The sequence below is a fragment of the Lissotriton helveticus genome, chromosome 9 (genome assembly GCF_964261635.1).
Source record: "Lissotriton helveticus chromosome 9, aLisHel1.1, whole genome shotgun sequence".
NCBI lineage: Eukaryota > Metazoa > Chordata > Amphibia > Caudata > Salamandridae > Lissotriton > Lissotriton helveticus.
The window spans coordinates 952442636-952462344 of record NC_136070.1 but is presented as its reverse complement, the minus strand read 5'-3'; the positions used below and the strand labels follow the sequence as shown (position 1 = coordinate 952462344).

General features: G+C 41.7%; 1 protein-coding gene across 1 annotated transcript in view; it reads left to right on the top strand.

The window, feature by feature from the left end:
* LOC144783326 (acylamino-acid-releasing enzyme-like) overlaps positions 1-19709 on the top strand; it is a 352393-nt gene that overhangs the window by 177088 nt on the left and 155596 nt on the right. Inside the window, exons 9-10 of the mRNA XM_078662358.1 lie at positions 1363-1403; positions 5736-5857. Coding sequence (XP_078518484.1) covers positions 1363-1403; positions 5736-5857 — 163 coding nt within the window. The remainder of the gene's footprint in view (positions 1-1362; positions 1404-5735; positions 5858-19709) is intronic.

Sequence of the window (19709 nt, the reverse complement as noted above, 5' to 3'; positions counted from 1 at the left end):
TGTAGGCCCCATTGCTAAAGTGTTTCTGTGCTTGAAGAATATTTGCATGCACTTCCATCTCTACCCATGTCATACGTGCCAACATACCTGTCTCAGCAGGGAGGCTCATGATTTTTTAAACCACATACAACTTTCTTTTTGCTGTCCCCTCCCTGAAATTGCCTTCAAATCAATGCAAGTAAAATAAATTCCTCTGATTTTTTTTTTTAACCTCCCTCTTTATTGCTTCCAAATGTTGGCATTATGCCGAATATGAAGTTTTACTTTCCTAAGCTCAAGGAGAGAGCAGGCCTGTCTGGAAATGTGTGTATACTGAAATAAATGTGTTCTGGAAGTACCTATAGTTCAAGTACAAATGTCAATATTTATTAATACTTAGTGTGTTTGATAGACAGGACAACTGTACTTTTCTGATAACTTGCATTGGTGTAAAATGCGTTTGGAAAAAATTTAAACTGTTAACAAGTCTAACAAAATAAATCAGGCATCTTCCGCTTACTTTGTAAGTGTTGGAACATGGGGATCCAGTGAAATATGGAGGTCATCTCCCTCGACATGCCATCAATTAAGCACTACATTTACAGCTGTAAGCACGTCACTTACAAATCATATGCATCATGTGTTTAAGTCTAAATAGATTTACTGAAGCCAACAGACCCTTCAACTTTAAATGCAATAAAGTGTTTGGTGCACGGCTCCCCTAGCTAGGTTTGACGGCTCCTCAGGGAGCCACGGCGCACAGTTTGGGGACCACTGGTCTATCCAATTGAATTATGTGTAGTAAATTACAGCACATATCGAAATTATGGCTAGTGTAATAATCACCACACCTCAGCATATTCCCTCCAGTAAATTTAGGCAGGTCAAACTTGTCGAAATTTCCTGGTGGAAAAATGCACCGGAAATAATCGGTCATGCAGTTTTTGGGCAGTAAGCACCAACATTTGCATATTATTCCCCATTTTAAGGGCAATCGTCAAAATTGGTTGCTATTTACTGCATTGATAAATTCCAATCCCTACCGCGTTGGGTATATCGGTTGACATCAATATCACTTTTTTCTCTGGACCACCTGTTATTGGCTACCTTGTGGTGGGAGTTTCGGGAAGGTACCCTGTTGGTTTCAAAATACATATTTAAAACTCGAGGAACAAGCAGTGAATCACCTCTAAATGTGTATCATAACCTTGAGAATGTACTTGATTCTGGGTACCTATTGGGACTTTTTACAAAGCCAGTGTGTTGTATACATAGATTCACTGCTGGTAAACAGTCTCTGTTCATTCTGGAAATTGCGTGCCTGATAGATTAACTGGTCCTGTCTTTTAGTCTATACCTAATTCACTTTTAATGCTTTTTTAGGTCTGCCTTGTATCACTTAAAGATGAGCTGTGGCAGCTGTGGTGAGTAATATTCAATTACACAGGGAAACAGAGATTTTGAAAATGGAGTATGATACATTTTGTGACTAGTACTCGCCACCTAATCTGCTGTGCGATTGATACTCCATATTTTTGGGTTTCCATGTAAAATATGCTTTGGATTTTGACAAATAAAGTTTGTGTTACCCATATCCACTCGAAGCCAATATTCTACTCCAAACACTGTTATGACCTTCTTGGATCTGCAAAACAATGAGGGTGGACACCACAACTCTTTCATGCACCATTTGGACACCAAGAAAGATAGTGCACTCGTTTTTTGTAGCAGCATTTCCAGTGTAAACAACTATATGGCCATCTTTTCATCTGGAAATTGGTAGTTAGGTGGTCATCATTTTCTTTCAGGAAGTTGTTTGCCTGGATGCCAACTTAACTTTTTCATCTGTATGACAGCTCCCAAAAGGGATTGAAGGAAGGATTTGTAATGACAGCTGCAGCACAGAGACTCTGGGCCGCTGCAAGGTTAGCTTTGTTTCTTTATTTGCTTTTTTCCAGACTATTACACACTGATATAGGAGCTGACCTCCAACATGTGCGTGTTCCTGCAAACTCTTCTCTCATCCCCCGCCCCCTCCCAATTCCAGTCTCCTATTTCTTCCAGGAAGTGATATCTCAAGCTTGTCTGGACCGCTAACCTCAATTTGCTTGTCACAGTGTCCATAGTGTGACAAAATTACAGAATATAGCTATAGGCTTTTTTAATAACCACTGGTCAGAGACAATAGCAAGAGGTTTTTGAAAACTGTCAGTGGCAGAGCCTAGGCTCCAACCCATACTTCTAACTGATAAGACCGTGCCATAAACAGTTCCGCTGGCTCAGAGCAAAAGTAGAGTAGCTGTTTGTATGCATTTTCACTGTTTAAAGTGCAGACATTTCCAGTGCCTGATTATCAGTTGTAGGAAAGTGCTTTTTGTATAGCCACACCCACCCTTGTTTCTTCAATGCTGATGGTTTTGACTCTGAAAGTGCACTGGAACCTGCTAACCAGGCCCATGTACCAGGGGCCTCTCCCTAAAATATGATGCATATGAATTGGTAACCCCAATTGGCAAGGACTTTAACCTACTTATAAGTCCCCGGCAAGTGGTACCAGTGGTATCCAGGGCATGGGAGTGAATGGGATCACCAGGGCCTGAGGCACTGATTGTGCCACCCTGAGGGACCCAAGTAAACAGATTACACCAGACCTGACTTTGCAGACTACAGGAGCAATGCAAACTGCTCAAACTCAACTTTGCCATCACCATGAGTGGAAAGGTCACATCACTAATTTTAATATATGCCAGTCACTCCTAAGGTAGTCCTCCTGAGCCCAGGAGGCAGAGTGCATTATATTAAAGGTATGGACATATAAGTGCAATCTTATATGCCCCTATAGTAGCCTCCTTCCATTATGGGCTACTATAAGAGTTCAGGGGTCAGTGGGATACCATGGGCTGGCACCCGGGCACACCCAGGTTGCCAGCTCCATTACGGTCCCACTGAAACATGTCATGTTTGGTATCAAACAACTTGTCTCATCAAACCCAACCTTTCCCTAAAGTGGGATTTAATGTGACATGCTCCCAGGTGGCTACCTTGAAGGTTGCCCACCTGGTTGCCCCAGTCTTTCCTGTACCCTAGCTGACAGCTTGCAGCTGTTGCCGTCAAGACAGACTCCCTGCCAAGATGTGAGAAGTCTATGAGGGGACAGAAATAAAGGCCTGCCTGGGTGGAAGGTTTCACCTCGATCCCTGACAGGATGGCTAGTGAAGTAGCACATCAAGGTGGTGAGAATCACAAAGAAACAAACTCTGCTTGGTGTTTGTTTCCGAGATGTGCCGGTCTGAAAATCGTGCTTTAATTTGGAGAAATATTCGGTTAAAACGGTTGTACTTTAGCCAGTGCAAGCGCTTAATACAGACGTTCTTTAGCCAGTGCAAGGGCTTAATACAGACGTTCAGCGGTGCACTGATCCAGGGCTGCTGCTCACAGTATGGCCCATTGGCTTGTGACCACAAGTCTCGTTCTTGTACACCTACACTTTCTAACGCTGACCTGTTGGAAAAGAATGAAGTTGTGCAAAACGAAAAATTTTGTGCTTTGTGTACAAGAAGTTGACAGTTTGGCAGTTTTGCTCAGCTCTGTCGGATGGTAAAATTATCTCCCAAAAGTATTCTTTACCGGAGCCTTTTCTACCCAACATGTTTTTTGCCAGAATTCTGTCTCAAAAATTGATTTTTATTCTGTATTTTCTTTCACACTATCTACTTTTTTTTAGTTTTTACATCCCTCTTTAGAACTCCTCTACATGTGCTATATGGGCAGACATTGCTCCATGACTTCGCACACGAGCAAGTCACTATCTTTCAAGACATTTTTAAGCTTTTGTGATAAGGTGTGTAGAAACGTGCTTCTGTTTCCTACAGTAAGGCAATGCATTGCAGGCTGCACATTATTGTGTTTTTATTTTCCAGAGTCGGTGCAATGAATTTATTTTGAAAGTTTTATATAGCGCGAACAAGATCTTTGCAGATAACAGAGCGCTTTACATAGGCAAGGGAGGGTGGGTACACGAGGGAGCATAAAATACAGATAGGAGGAAGTAATAATAATCGGGTAAGGTCGGTAATACAGGTAAAAACAGCTGTGCAAATGGATCAAGCAAGAGTACATATCGACGCAGAGTCTTAAAGATCAAGGGTGGCAGTTCAGGTGTATTTAGCCATGAGGATAGCTTTAACTTCTTTCTTAAAAAGAAAAGTGGAGGGGATGAGCCTGGTTTCAGGAGGGAGTGAGTTCCAGATCCTAGGCGCCATTCCTGAGAAGGAGCGTTTGTAAGTTCTTTCCTTCCGGAATCTTCGAGGTTTCAGCAGAAGATTCTTTGTGCTTCTGGTGGATCTCGAGCCGCCTGAAATTGTCAGCTTCTGAGTGAGGTAGCTGGGTGATGGCAGGTTTTATCCACTTGAAATGACCATGTATAAAACTGCTAATGGCCACATGGACACTTAATACCTTTTTTGCCGTTCTGCTCAAAACTCAATTCCGTCTCATGAGCTTTACAGCGTTTGTGCCTCTATACAGATATAAACAGAATAGGAGTAAAAGAAAGCAAAAAGAAATATACAACTAGGTTCTGTTTGAAAATGATTAGTAAACCAATGTCAATAAATAATTTTCTTCGTGGTAACACTAAAACAAGCTCATGGAAGAATGCAAAAGACCTCTTTATGTCTGAAAAGATATACAGGTGTAGGCAGTCCATCTTTTTCTTGCTACAAGAAACAGATTACCCGCAGATTCATCAAAGTCCTGTTTTGCGAGTCCTTAATAGCGAATTTTAAGGAATCGCTATTAAAGACTCGCAAAACGGGATGCATGTAGAAATCGCAATATTTTTTGCGATTTCTACTGCTTCCTTATTTGCGATTCGCCAATTGCTAATCGCAAATAAGGAATGGCTTTCCCATTCATTCCTATGGGCCTAAAGGCCCATAGGAATGAATAAGTTGTAACATACAACTTAGAAAAACGCATCTAAAGTGCATTTTTCTAAGTTTTTGCTATTTACCACGTAGTTAGACTTCGCGGTAAATAGCGGCCCCAGATTGCGAATTCGCAATTTTAAAATGGTTCATGAATTGCATTTAAGGAATCTCAAATAATTGAGATTCCTTAAATGCAATTATTCGCAATTTAGCGATTTCTAGAATTGCGATTTTTGCATTTGGGATGATGAATCCCAAATGCAAAAATAGCGGTCAGATTCTCAGAATCTGGCCCTTTGCGAGCCGATTTTGGCTTGATGAATCTGGCTGATAGTCAGTTAAGCACTGGATTGCCATGTTTATTCCACCGTGCAGTGCATCATGATGCACGTGAAAGAATGCTCCCTTGTGCGCCTATGAAGTGGTATGTTGATTCCTGTGATATGTCCCATAGTTTTGCCCAGAAAGCACCTCTTTTTCTTAGCAAAATTGTTTGCATGTGTAGGTTAGGAAACTGAATGCTCTTAATGGTCAAGGGAAATGTTTTGTTGCACTGTTCAGCATGGTAGACTTTTTCCTTTTTTTCAACTTGTGATCACCTTTATATTGTTTGAAATCAGAGGTTCAATAAATATATTATCAAAATGCGTAAAAATGATTATGTGTAAATAATGAATCGTTCATAAGGATCATCAAATCACCCGAAGGCACTGCATGCAACTGTTGCCTGCTCGTAGTTTGTGTGGGTGTTCTTCATTTAATCTCTTTTTGTGTTTTGATGTCTGCAGTCAAGGACTCATTGCTTTATTCTGGGTGTCATTGCAGAGCTGGTCTCCCTGGATACAGAAGCAGTTTGTTCCCCAAGAATGAGCCCTGACAGAAGACGCATTGTGTACCTGGAAGGGAAAGCCTCTGGGCCTCACTGGCAATGTGTAAAGCTTCGTTTGGTAGGTAAAAATCTACTTGAAATCCAGGAGATAAGCACCCATGTAATCACATCTGTAGATCCAGCCCAAGATACCACACACAAATATATTTATTGTGTTTGTAATTCCTATAAAGCCTTAACATTTCTAAACATAGTAGATTTACAAATGTAGTGACAGCACATATATGAAGATGCCATTATGCATAGTACTGATCTGAAGAGCAAATATGCACCGGAGTAATGTATTCAAATATTGCCACATCTTTCTTTTTTATCCTACACTGCAGCCTTAATCATCAGGAGATGACTTTAGAATAGGTAATTTCTTGGTTCTTTCCAAAAATGTAAGTAATCTTTATCCCAGGCAACTTAGTAACACATTCCAGGTTAATTAAATATTGACAAATGGTCATACTCCCAATGACGATACAAATACCCTATTACAATGGAGGTCGGAAATCAAATATCCAAGATGATGTGACTTCTCTTGCAGATAACCTTCTACAGAGGCTCACGCTAATCCTCCCAGTTCCCATTGGCTCAAATCCTCCTCTTCTCCTGGAAAAATGATGGTTCCACAGCAAAGTGACATCTCAAAATATTTTTTAACTGGGAAAGGGAACATAGGATCATCCTCCAAATCAAAGATGGTAGATGGCATAGTCAAGGTCACACTGTGGACTCCTTAGTCTGTAGAAACCTCAATATTACTCACAACCATTCTTCCTGTTGCATATTAGAACACCAAATCAGTATGTTTCACAGACCAGCACCCTCTATAACACAGCACCTCATAAACAATCTCAATCTTAGGTTAAGAGGAAAAGGTAAGAGGAACCAAAAAATCAGTGGCCTCAAGCCTTAACATAATTAATTCCTAAATGCAAGAGAATGTGCTGAGCGGTGCTATGCAGCTTTTATCAAACCATGTGCTTATTCCCAAGACATCATAGAACCTGGTATTAAATTTAAGATTAAACAATACAGCACCCTTTAGTTTGCCCTGACATGAAAAAGACAAAATCATTTACTGCTTTCACATTATTATGTTATCACAAAACATAACCTATGAAAAAAACACTTAACAGAGACCAGATTCATTTGAATGTTAAAAATCTGTTTGAAGTAGCTTCTGACATAAGTTAATGATCTGATCCAGATGCCTAATGCTTTAGAAGATATCTTTTCATTACCTACAAGGTGTACAAATGTCTGATTATGTCTGAAATAATGTACAAATGTTACATGAAATCACGCAGGCCGTTGATACACCGTTTGAAGACTCAGGTGTGCCCCTCCTCTGTTTGAGAATGTAGTTACCTTACTTCTCAAATTCATGCAGTGCCGTGACCTGCATGGAAATCTGCCCCATACTTAACAAGCATTGGAAAAGACAATATGTCTGGCTTTTTGATGGAGGTAATATTTAGTATTAGTTGGGCAATATTGTGTGCGTTACCACAGCTGTGCAAGAAAGAAAATCCTATAATGAAGCACCACCTTGGATAAAACCAATATTGATGCTTGGAGTAGGGTATCTTTCCTGAACAGACTTCCCTAGCAGACTTATGCTATACCCTCGAAGAAGGGTATTATGAAAAGAGGTTAGAAGTGGAAAGTTGCATTGTCAGGAGTTAACTTAAAGGCTGTACAAAGCAAAATATTGTAAATTATAGACTTTTAGGTAATGGCCAGTATTTTAGTTGCATATTTATGAAAGAGTATGTGCCTCACGTATTTACTTTGTGATTAAAAAGAGCTGTAGATCATACATATGTTTATAATCTCAGCAAAGTAAAACAAATAAATGTGCATATCATAGTATCTGTATGAGGGGCCCTGTCATCCAAACAGTAAGCAATTCCTAAACAAAAAAAGGCCAAAACAGCAATTAAAATGTCATAACAAAATATATATCCAATGTCATGTGCTGGCTCTAGTCTTACATAGAAATACTTATGCCCCATCCCCAAAACCTAGTGAGATACAAATGGAACAATGTACCCATCAATATAATGTTTTGTCCTTTATGGACAGCTCCTCCAAGCAATGGTAAAGCATGACAAAAATATGAAGAACAATGGCTGAAGGAAAGGGGGTGAAAGTTACTCTCTTTGTGTACGATTTATTGTACTTTTCCCATGAATGCATGACATTGTATCCTCCAGTCATTTAAAACCCTATGTAATTGGAAAATTGGAGAAACCCTCTGTAGTGAGCCATTCAAATCTGTTAAGCAAGCCCTTGCAGCAAGATGGCTACTAAAAGTTTTTTTTAATCAATATCCTCTAGATATGGCTCTGTTTGCTAACGTCTCCCTTTAAGAAGATCACTTTATGTATGTTGTCCGTATGTATATATGTATGTATGTATGTGTTATGTGTGTAACATGAACCTAGCCAGAGGACAAGATCAAATGCAAGAATTCAGTCAATGGGTGATTGGAGAGGTTACTGGTTTCCAGGTGTAGAGTTGCACTGTTGCTGCATCTAGATGTAGTTCTCTTTAAACAGGTGCATCTCCAGCCCTTTCCTAAATCGAAGCAGGCTTGGGGCGATCCTGATGGATACAGGCATGTTGTTCCAGATCCTGGATGCATAGACAGAAAAGGTCTGTTGCCATTGTTTTGTCTTTTTATACACCTCTATGTGTTCAGTCTGATGGAGTCCTGGCGGCAGGTTTACCAGAAATAGTGACCTGTTAAGCCAGATAGAAAAAAATGTTTGTTGTCATGGCTCTTTAAATGACGTGGCTGGTTTTGAAGCTGGTTCGGGCCCACAAGTGTTGCTAGTGGAGTTATATCAGGATGTAGGTGTTCTGATCATATTTCTGCAGACCATATGTGTGACCCTGTCCTGACGCTCTGTTCGGGCCTGGGAATGTAAAATAAAATGGTAATGAATTACCATTTTTTTTCCATCTCTGGGGCTTTGGGGGTAATTCAAGTGGGCGAGGCTCCTCTGCTCCCACAAAAGGCAGAGCAAAGTGAAACGAAAGTGGATGATAACGATTCACTTGAATTAGAAAGAAGGATAATCAATTTTCTACAACACTAAAAGTGTTTAGTCGAGGAAATCAATGGTTATAAGCCCCTAAATACAACTCAAGATCAGGAAAAGCCACTTCTAGATATCCTGGGGTCATAAATTATATGGGGAAGAGAATTCCTCCTCTGGCAAACAATGGGTATATCATCGGGGAGGCTACTGAGGAGAGAGGTAACGGCAACCTCAGAATTGAGGCTAAAAAGCTAGAATGATGTATATTTCATAAATTATGTATCTATATGCAGTGAATAGTTAAGCCTGTAATTACACCAGTGAGTTGGGAAATTAAACCTATTGGGGAATGCAGATGAAATCATTGACTGTCGCAAATTCAAATACATACTGAGCTCGATTGCAGGAGTATAGTGGACTGCAGTAGAATATTTCACTCTGCCTAACTCTGAGACTCCCACCATATGTTAAACGTGAGTAAAGCAGGCCCACCAAGGAAAAGGGGACTGGGAAGAGATACAGCAGCCAGTTGTTCAGTGTTGCATTAAATAATGGTTGGCCACCTGAGGAAACAGAAATACACTGATTCCTTAAGACATTGTAGTGAATGTAAAGTTTACACAAGAAGACTCTCCCCAGTAACCTTGGTGCTGTCTGAACGTTCTTGACTATATACACTCTGTTATGATGTAGTTTCTCTCCAGTAAACACTCCATTAAAAAAATACATTTGTTCAGAACAAAGGAAATAATTTTCCTCTACTTTAACTTTTTTCCTGAAAGGTTGGTTTCTAAGTCCAATAACAATATACTTATGTGACTTGCCAGGAATTAAAAAATAAACGTACAGAAAATTAAACCCATCCCAAGTTGGAGTACTCTTTTGAGCAATAAATGATGGCATTTAAATAGTTCCTAAAGCAAAGGATATGTTCCTGAGGTGAAGTTTAAGGGCCCTATGTATCACAATGTTCTTTTGCAATTCTCAAATAGCGATTTTTTTTTGAGAATCGCTATTTGAGAATCGCAAAACGCTATGGGTCAGATGTATCAAAGGGTTTTACCCATTCTGTCTCTATGGGAAAATGTGTTCATACATATGGCCCTATGTATGTAGGATTTGAAATTAAGAAATACCTCCCCATTCATTCGTATAGGAATGAATGGAAAGACACTCTCAATTTGAGATTCTCAATTAGAGAATCGCAAATTGAGAATGCAATTTCAAGGGTGCCAGGGTGTCAAAAGGACACCCTGTTGCACCCCTGAATTGTGCATATGTGCACATGTGGCACACATACCTGCCCTAAGGGCATGTATGTGCACCACCTGGCACTTTGAAAAATGCCAAAAAGTGCATTTTTCAAAGAAATTGCAAATTACCACCAACTTCAAGTTGGTGGTAATTTGCGATTCCTTAAGGCCAAATTGCACTTTTTCTGTGCCTTATACATTGCATTTAAGGAATCGCAATTTGCGATTCCTTAAATGCAATTGCAAAATAGGGAATCACAAATTTAGCGATTCCGTATTTTGCAAGGCAGTTTTTCTTTATGACATACCACTAAGCCCAATTGCGATCGCATACGCCGAAATTCTGTGAATTTCGCCGTTTGCGATCGCAATTTGGAATGATACATATGGCCCCAAGTCCGAAAAGGAAACAACATTTTTGCTAATTATTTTTCTTTTTTACAGTACCAGGTCGTAAATCCAAAGAAAAAATAAATAAGCGCTCTTCAAAATCTTTATACTTGACTTTTTCCAACTCTTCAAGTCAAGCCTTGAGAAACAGAAGCGTAAGATATGGAAGGAGATGTGGCAGAAAATAAATGCTGTGGCACAGCGCGCTGTAGATGAGATACAGAACAGTTGGTATGACCTTTCTCGCACTAAAGAAAGAGATGCATCATGCCTGAGCGAGTCCCATGCCACAGGAGGTTAACCCGCAACTGCACCCACACCCACCACACTAGAGGCAATGGTGGAGACCACCCTGGAGCCAGAGGCAGTCGTTGGTTTTGGCAACCTGGACATGTCTACACCTGTACCATTGCAAAGTGTAAAACTTTAGTAATTGTAACATTTCTAAACGTAATCCTGGTCTCTACCTGCATGTAAAAGAAACTAAATCAGACATATCAGTATAGGATTATACCATAGCAAGCCCTCATGGTGCATTATGGGACTTGTCATCAAAGACAGACACAGTGTAGTCAGTGTCAGACATTTATTAATTTGTACAACTCAAGAGAATTATGGTTCTCAATTAACAAAATGAATAGTGATTCTATTACCCAGGTAGATACACCTGAGGAAGATATGGAATGCTCAATTGATTAGGGAGAAGAACAGGCACAAATGTGGATGAGGAAGCAGTAGCATTGGAGATTCAGCCCACAACACATCGTGGCCACTCCAGCAGAGTGTCTTTCTCCCCACAGTCATCAGTTGAAGATGGGGATGCCATACAGCCGCCCTCTCCAATCCTGCAGCCAGTCGTCAGGTCCCTAAAGCAGTGTACCACTCTGCGTGTACGTAGGTGCCGTAACACTTCACAGGCTTCTGGGTCTCAGGTGACTGCAGAACAACAATCAGTATATGGTGGGCTTGAGGCGTCAATGCTGCAAGTTTACCACCTGCAGCACAAACAAATCAAAATTGTCAATAGGAAATTGGAGAACATGCAGCATTCAATTACTGTGGGTTTCAACACGGTGGCAATCAGTTGGCAGACAATCACATAAAAATGGACATTCTATCAAGTGCCCTTGCGACACTATGCACACAAATGTCCAGAGGACATTAGCTCTCCAAGGCGCCGAGAGAGGATCAGTGCTGGGCACATGAATGCCTTGAAGAGGTCAATTGGAAGGCTTGCATAATCCACCACTATCTTATCAAAGTGTACTATGACGATACAGGTTAAAACGGGCCACTTCAGTGGGGATGTATTGAAGGGCCTTGGTCAGACAACCGCTGCAGTGGAAGCAATCCAAACAGCACAAATTGCAAGTGGGGTTGTGGTGCTGAGCATCGTGATCGGGAGGAGTTGTTCAGCATCAGCAGAATCTCTACCACAGATGCACATGTGCTGTGACTCAGTAACATCTGCCCATCTGCACCTCTAAATGGTAGCACATCCCATCATGGACGCAGTCACAAAAAGAATTAAGGGGCACTGATCAGGGAGGGCCTGTATTTGTTTGTGTGTTTGTTGTTGGTGTGGTAACCAACGTACATGATGACTTCATGTTGTGAACATTCATGACAATGACAGATTGTTTGTTAATTGTTTTGGGACACCCAACATTAAAGGTGTCTTTACTTTGAGCAATCAATCAAGTGGGGTGCCATTTTGTTACATTTTTGTTGATTTGAAAATGTCTTATCCTGAGAAGTAATGTAGTCTCTGCGACTTCTCCCCTCCCCTCTTCTGCTCTGTAGGCCAGGATTTCCTCCTCTGAATCAGATTCGGATACTGCAATGTGCTGGCCTCTCCTGCAAGCAATATGGTGTAGGATGGCACACGTTGCTACAATCTTACATGCAAGTTCTAGTAGACATTGTAAGGCACCCCAATTTTTATGAAGGCAGTGAAACATGATTTGAGTATTCCAAATGCCTATCACAGTCCTGGTGCGATGATGTGCAGTGTTTTATTGCTTTTCATTTAGGGTGGTGTGAGAATCCAGGTACGTAGGACATACACACAGTCACCTGAAATGCATAATTAGTGTGAGACAACATACATTTTGTGAAGACTGGGCACTTACATATCAGCATTTACATTCATTGTCAGTAAGTAGTAAGGATCCATCATCAATCTGTCCACTTTGCAGTCACTGTGCCTAAATATGAAGGAGTCATGGTTGCTCCCTGGAAATCGTGATAATGTGTCAGGCCTTATGTTGTGGGCATTGCAAGCCCTTTGTATATTAAGGGAATTAGTATTTTTCCTGTTCCTAAAAAGGTATTCAAAATGGGATGGAGGACATATAGCAACATGTGTCCCATCTATACGCGCTATGTCCTGGGGAAATTTGGCAATCCTGTAAAATTGCAATTTGGTATTATGCATTTTCTCATAATTCCTAGGCATGCATATGTAGCACTGGATGTAGAGAAGAATGGCATTGAGGAGTGAGCAGAATAAACGCAAAAGCGCACTTTGCGACACCCCACCTGCAACAGCTACTTCATCCTGCTAACTGCCACTAGCTAATAGATAGGTGTAACAAGCACAGGACCTGGACATTCGTGGGGTGGGGATAGAATTGCTGCGCAGAGTACTGCTTTCTAGGTGTGGCTTTAAAAGGGCTGTTAACTTCAAAATGACAGTGTTACGTAGCCTGTGTTTGTCATAGAATCCTTCCTCTGTTTGGTCAATAACGGTCAGCCTGACTCTAAAAATCCTGTCTTGTCTCCACCTTCTCCTCTGCTGAGCTGCCAGTATGCGCAGCCTCCTTACTATCACATACAGGGCAGCCATTGTGGACAGTCCTGATGCATTCTGGATCTGATTTTATAGTTTGCACCCAGTTACCACCTGGTATGAATTGGTGATAAATTGCATGTGCAAACAGGTCATTTATCGACTTTTCGCTATTTGCGACTGCCTCTAACTTACTGCTTAAGATTCGCAATTTGGTATATCTTTTTGTGACTCGCTATTTTCTGTCGCCAATAATACAGACTCACAAAGCTGTTGCTTTGATATTTTTGGTTTGCGAATTACTGTTGTACATCACGAAAGGTCATTTTTCCATTTGCTAACCACTTTTCGACCGATTTGCGAGTCGCTATTCTTTCATACATCTGAAGGGTAAATCTATACCCTTGGTCTCAAGACTCCAAGCCAGGTTGAGAAGGAGTTCCTTCAAAAGTGCAGGCAGATTTTTTATACTCCTGCACCCATCTTATCTCAGTTCAATTCATCACCTTGGGATATGCAGGAAAAAAAATTGTTGTTTTCCTTCCCTACTAATATCCTTTCCTCTGCTTTGTCAGGAGCATCAGCGCTGTCTTTGTATTTTGCTGCCAAGAAGCCGCCCAGGATTTACTGGGTCATTAATAATAGTATATTACTACTACTTCTCTACTATTCCTACTCCTGTACTAGTCCTACCACTTCTACTACTACAACATCCCCTATTAGTACTCTACAATTACTATTACTACCTCTACCGCTCTACATCTGATACTACTACTGTTCTAACTACTTCTACTGTTACTGTACTATTAACTTTACTACACTACTGCTCCTATTTCCCCTATTACTACTAATAGTACTAGTACTGCTACAAGTGCACTAATTTCTGTATTTTCTGGGTAGTTCTTCTTTATTTTGCCCTTCAGATATCATAAAAACATTGGTATAACTAATAAAGTTAATTCAATAAAAGTATATGGGACAAAGTACCCTCTGGCCTATATTCTAAGGCTATTGAAAGTCACAGAGGAGGTCCAAGACCATAGAGCGGAATGAGTCTGAAGGCTGAGTTCCTTTATATAATCATGGAACTCCAAGGTGACTTACAATAGCATTATAATGTAAGAATGGGTGTACTTTACTCCATATAATACATGGTCACATCATTATCCTTCCAACAAACCTCTTAAATCTTTGGTCTCTTGCTCTTTCATAAGAAAGAGATAAGATGTTTGCAACATGAAGGGTAAAAGTAGAATCTGTAATGCAAAATGAACACACCAAAAAGCATTTACTTATTTATAACCCTGGGTGGTGAACTCCGCTCCGCTCGCAGAGTTTGCCACACTCTGCGTTATGCGGAGCTCACGGAATTCTGAAAAACTCATCTTTGCGCAGCAGAGCGGAGTTTTTTCTCGCTCGTGTTTACCAACAGCAAGTTGGCAAGCGGGAGTGAGGAAAATCCACCTCCCGGTGAGATTTTTCATCGCTCGCGATCGCCAACATCAAGTTGGCGAGTGCGGGAAATAAATCTCCTGGCGATATTTCTCAACGTGGGGGGAGGGGTCAGGTTTCCCATTGCGAGTGGTCGCGTATATGCTCGCGACCACTTGCATTGAGAAACTGCCCGTTTGCATTGAGAAAGCTGCCACTCGAGTAAAAATCTACTCGGGCGGCAGAAAAGGTAATCTTGGGCCGTGCATGGTGCTGTTCGCAATTATTGTACAGTGCAGACAAGCATCTGGCACTGTGCAATCAGCGGGAACTGCATTTTTCTACCGTATTCCACTGCTTGTGGAGCTCTGCGTAGTGCGACGGATTTTTTTTGCACTTGGCATAGCTCCATGTATTGCAACTCCGCCCAGGGTTAGTTATTTGTTGCAAATAGATATTAGAATCTCTATCTAATAGATTCCCCGTTAACAGGGGGGTAAGACAGGGTTGTGTGTTGGCACCGACCCTGTTTTGCCTCTATGTCAACTGGGTAATCGCCCATTTAAATGGGGTAGAGGATGGTGATGCCCCTAGAATTGCCGGAAGCAGGGTGCCGGCGATTATGTTCGCAGACGACACCCTGCTGCTGTCTAAGTCACCTATGGGGATCCAACGAGTCCTTAAGGGTTTCGAGGTATTCTGTGAAAACCATGGCCTAGAGATTAATACTCTCAAGACCAAATATATGATCTTTAATCCCCCATCAAAAACACGTCTTAACCCATGCATCGGTGCAAATAGGCTGGAGAGGGTTAGAACCTTTGAATACCTTGGGGTGACTCTAAATGAGAATATGTCTTGGGGACACCATCAACCAAAATCACAACTTAAACTGGCCCAACTGGCGGGAGGAGTTATTAGCCTTATAAATAAAAATAAATCTACTATCAAGGCAATCGGTCCCCCATTAGAGATATATAGAGCGCAGGCCAGGGGAGCGGTTATGTATGGTAGTGAACTCTGGGGCCATATGTGTAAACGTGAGATGGTGGCAACGGAGAATAAATTCATCAGGCAGCTTTTATCTCTCCCCCCCTAGCACCCCCCTGTTACCGATGAGGCTTGATTTGGAATTAAGGCCACTTGATGAAGATTTGGGTGTTAGGTCCTTAATCTTCTGGTGTAGAGTATGGACCACACCAGAGCTGGCAAACTATAGGTCTGAGCTGCAGGAAATTTTGAACTACTCGATTGTAGGGAATATCTCCTGGTTTCAGCACATAAAAAACGAGTTTGTGCGTTTGGGACTAGCCAACCTGTGGTTTGATCCTGCGACTGCTTGTTCCACGGTTTCTCGGAAGCAGTTGCTTTCATTGTATCACGAAAGCAAAATTGTGGCACATAGACAGGGCATACAGTCTGGTACCCTGACTGACTCCTTCCTAAAGACTAAGGATACTTATAAGCTGGAGGGAATCCTATATGTTATATTTCCAACTAATACCAGGAAACTGTACCTACAGTGGAGGTACGGAAGCCTACCAATCCGATCCTTCACTAGCAAGTGGACTGAGTCCTCCCTGAGTCACTGCCCCGGGTGTAATTATGAGCAGGAAACTGAGTTGCACATATTGTTCTTCTGTCGAACTTATGCGCAGGCTAGAAAGCACTGGATTGTTCCGGCCTGTAAAAACCTGGGCTTTACCCACTGCCTGCAGGCATATAGGGTTCTCAAAACGGACCTTTCTGGCATGATAGTGTTCACGATAGCCAAATACCTGGAAACCTTCTGGCAGAAGAGAAGACGTTTACTATCCAGGATTGCAGAATAATTGTCTAAATTTTAAACATTATCAACATGTAAATACTATTTTAACATTTTTATGGTCTCTGTGGACTAATTACAGCTCCCTGTATGTTGCTATGCATTAAGGAATCATGCTGCTGTCTTTAAGATCTCTGATTAATTGTCCATGATGTAACTAATTGTTTTATCTGTATAATTGTTGTGTTTTATCTTTTAAGGCAAATGATGCCGAAATAAAGATGTTGATGATGATGATGATATTAGAATCAGTTTATTCCAAGTTAGATTCTAAGAAAACGCTGTAGCTCATAATGTGTGGGAACAAGCAAAGAAATTCTATATTTCCTCTATTTACATAAAGAATGAAAAAATAAACATGTGGCAAAAAAACCTACTTTCTGATCATCCGTATTTGTTTTAGAAAAACCGACCATTAAAAATGAAAAGCCAGTTTTCATTTTCATGCCTTACTTAAACTGCAGCTGCAGTTATGCTCCGTGTCCGGCCTTGCACCTGAGCTACTGGCTCTGGCCGGAGGCATTATGACATCAGAACTGAACTGCATCATTTAGTACAATTGAACAGCTATGGCATTTCATTATTACATGTGGCACGAAAAGTCAGAAGACCCCCGTAATAAGGAAATTGTATACATGGGTTGCAGGCTGTGGTAAATAAATAAATAATACCCTATTTTTGACTAGGCATATAGCATAACAGATAGCTCAATAAATAAGAGTCAAGATTCGAGGTAGTAGGAGTTTCTGCAGGTTTATTACAGCATAAGGACAGGATCAGGACAACCTGCATAGGAACAGAATGGCAGGGCTAGAGTGGCCCGGCAGCTGCCGGGGCTGGGTCTGGGATGAGCGCGCTAACTTTTCATAACAAAACACGAGCATTTATACATAGCGCAAACACATAGCATTACATTGCAGTAGGCGTAGCAGTGGGTGGAGCAGAAGGCGTGACGCGTAGCAGTCGCGAAAGATAACAGTAAAAGTGGGTGTAACTGGGCGTATACATAGACATGTGGTGCAAACGTAACAGAATATGTCATGAATGGGCGGAATCATTGGAGGGGGCTACCTAGGGAGCCGGGACCTCTAACCTGGTGGTGCGCGTAAACTGGCAATGACGTATTACTAGGAGAAGCTGGGGGCTATGAACTCTGTGCTAGGAGCAGAGACTAAAGTCTGGAGGGTCGGAGCGACATGTACCTAAACCCTATCTAGTATCTGATGTTTAGGGAACATGTTGATATAAACTAGAAGTCATGAGGGGAAAGGCTAACTTGATTCTAAGACTGGACCATGCATTATTCTACATGTAGTGCGTGATGAAGAATATTAAATGACCAGTAAATACAGTATTTCTCTAACGTGGAGACGTGAAGGCTAGACAATGACGGAAACTATTGATGCAGTTCAGTAGCTTAGGAATGCAGAGAAGGAGGACTGAACTGATAACTGGAATCATAACATACTCTTGGCAGACTCAGAGGCAGAGCCAGGCTGCACCGGGCACTGCGAGGCAGGAAGTAAGTGAAGGGTCGAGGATACAGGTGGGGGCTGTATCGCTCCTCAGCCAGACTTCAGGAGACAGGAGCTGAATCTGTGGTCCGGGCCCTTCTGAGGCCTAGAAACGGGGACTTTATAATGGAATAACGTGCACACTGAGAAACGTGGCAACGTAGCTTTACATAGGCCTGATATTCGTAGTATTCACGAGAACTGGAAACTGGCATACTAGAGGTGGACACAACTGTAATTGCGTCTTGAATCGGACATGGGGAATACATATGCATATTGGTCATGCACACATAACATATGATGGATGACACGTGGTGACACAGAACATGGCAAAATTTACTTTTCCACATTCATCCAGTTAATAGCGAGTCTTCCCCAGCCCAGAACCCAGAAGGAGGTACGTGCCTTTATCGGCCTTACTTCTTATTGTAGACAATGGATTCCCCAGTATGCATTTCTAGCCAAGCCACTGATACAGTTAACGACACAGGAGGCAGCCGTATCGACTGTCCTCCCTTGGACATCTGAACATACACTTAGTTTCAACGAGTTAAAGAAAGCCCTATGCCAAGCTCCAGTTCTAGCTACACCGAACTATAGTAAGCCTTTTACACTTTTCGTTACTGAACGTGAAGGTACAGCATTATCTGTTCTTACACAAGATCAAGCAGGACAATACAAGCCCTGTGCTTATTTTTCGAGCACACTAGATCCAGTCGCCCAGGCGTTGCCTGCATGCCTCAAGTCAGTTGCAGCCACAGCACTAGCTATCAGACAAAGTGATTCCATAGTTTTAGGACACTCCTTGACAGTACAAGTCCCACATTCAGTAGAAGTTCTTTTGAACCGAACACAAACTCAGCACTTGACAATTGCACGTTTAACAGGTTATGAATTGACACTGTTCCAGCCACACATAGAAATTAGACGCTGCAACGTTCTGAATCCTGCTACACTGTTACCATCAGTCAGTTTGAACCCTGACCCACATGACTGTGTGGAAGTAGTTAACATTACGACAAAGCCAAGACAAGACCTGACAGACATTCCGTTACCAGATCCTGACCTGACACTTTATGTGGATGGTTCATGTATGAGAACTAGTACAGGAGAACTAGTCGCCGCGTATGCCGTGACTACTGACACCGAAGTTATTGAAACACACCGTATTGATACCCTGTCCGCTCAAGCAGCAGAGCTAGTCGCTCTGACACAAGCCTGCATACACGCCAAGAACCTGAAAGTTAATGTTTACACAGATTCACGTTACGCATTCGGAGTTGTACACGACTTCGGAGTGCTCTGGCAGGAGAGAGGTTTTATGACTTCTCATGGAACCAAGATTCAGCATGGTCTCCTTATCCAAGCTCTGTTAGATGCCATACATTTACCGACATCCATTGCTATCATGAAATGTAAAGCACATACGAAAGTTACTGACATTATTTCTCAAGGTAACGATCTAGCAGACCGCACAGCCAAGCTTACAGCACAGACTCTAGACATTCCAGTTAATCAGACACACACTCCAGATCCGACTACATGCATGACAATTAAGGACCCTACTCAAGAGGTCATAGATATCCAGTTACATGCTACTCCCGATGAAATCAAGAAATGGTCCGAACAAGGAGGGGTCCAGACAGATCAAGGATGGTTAACGAAGGG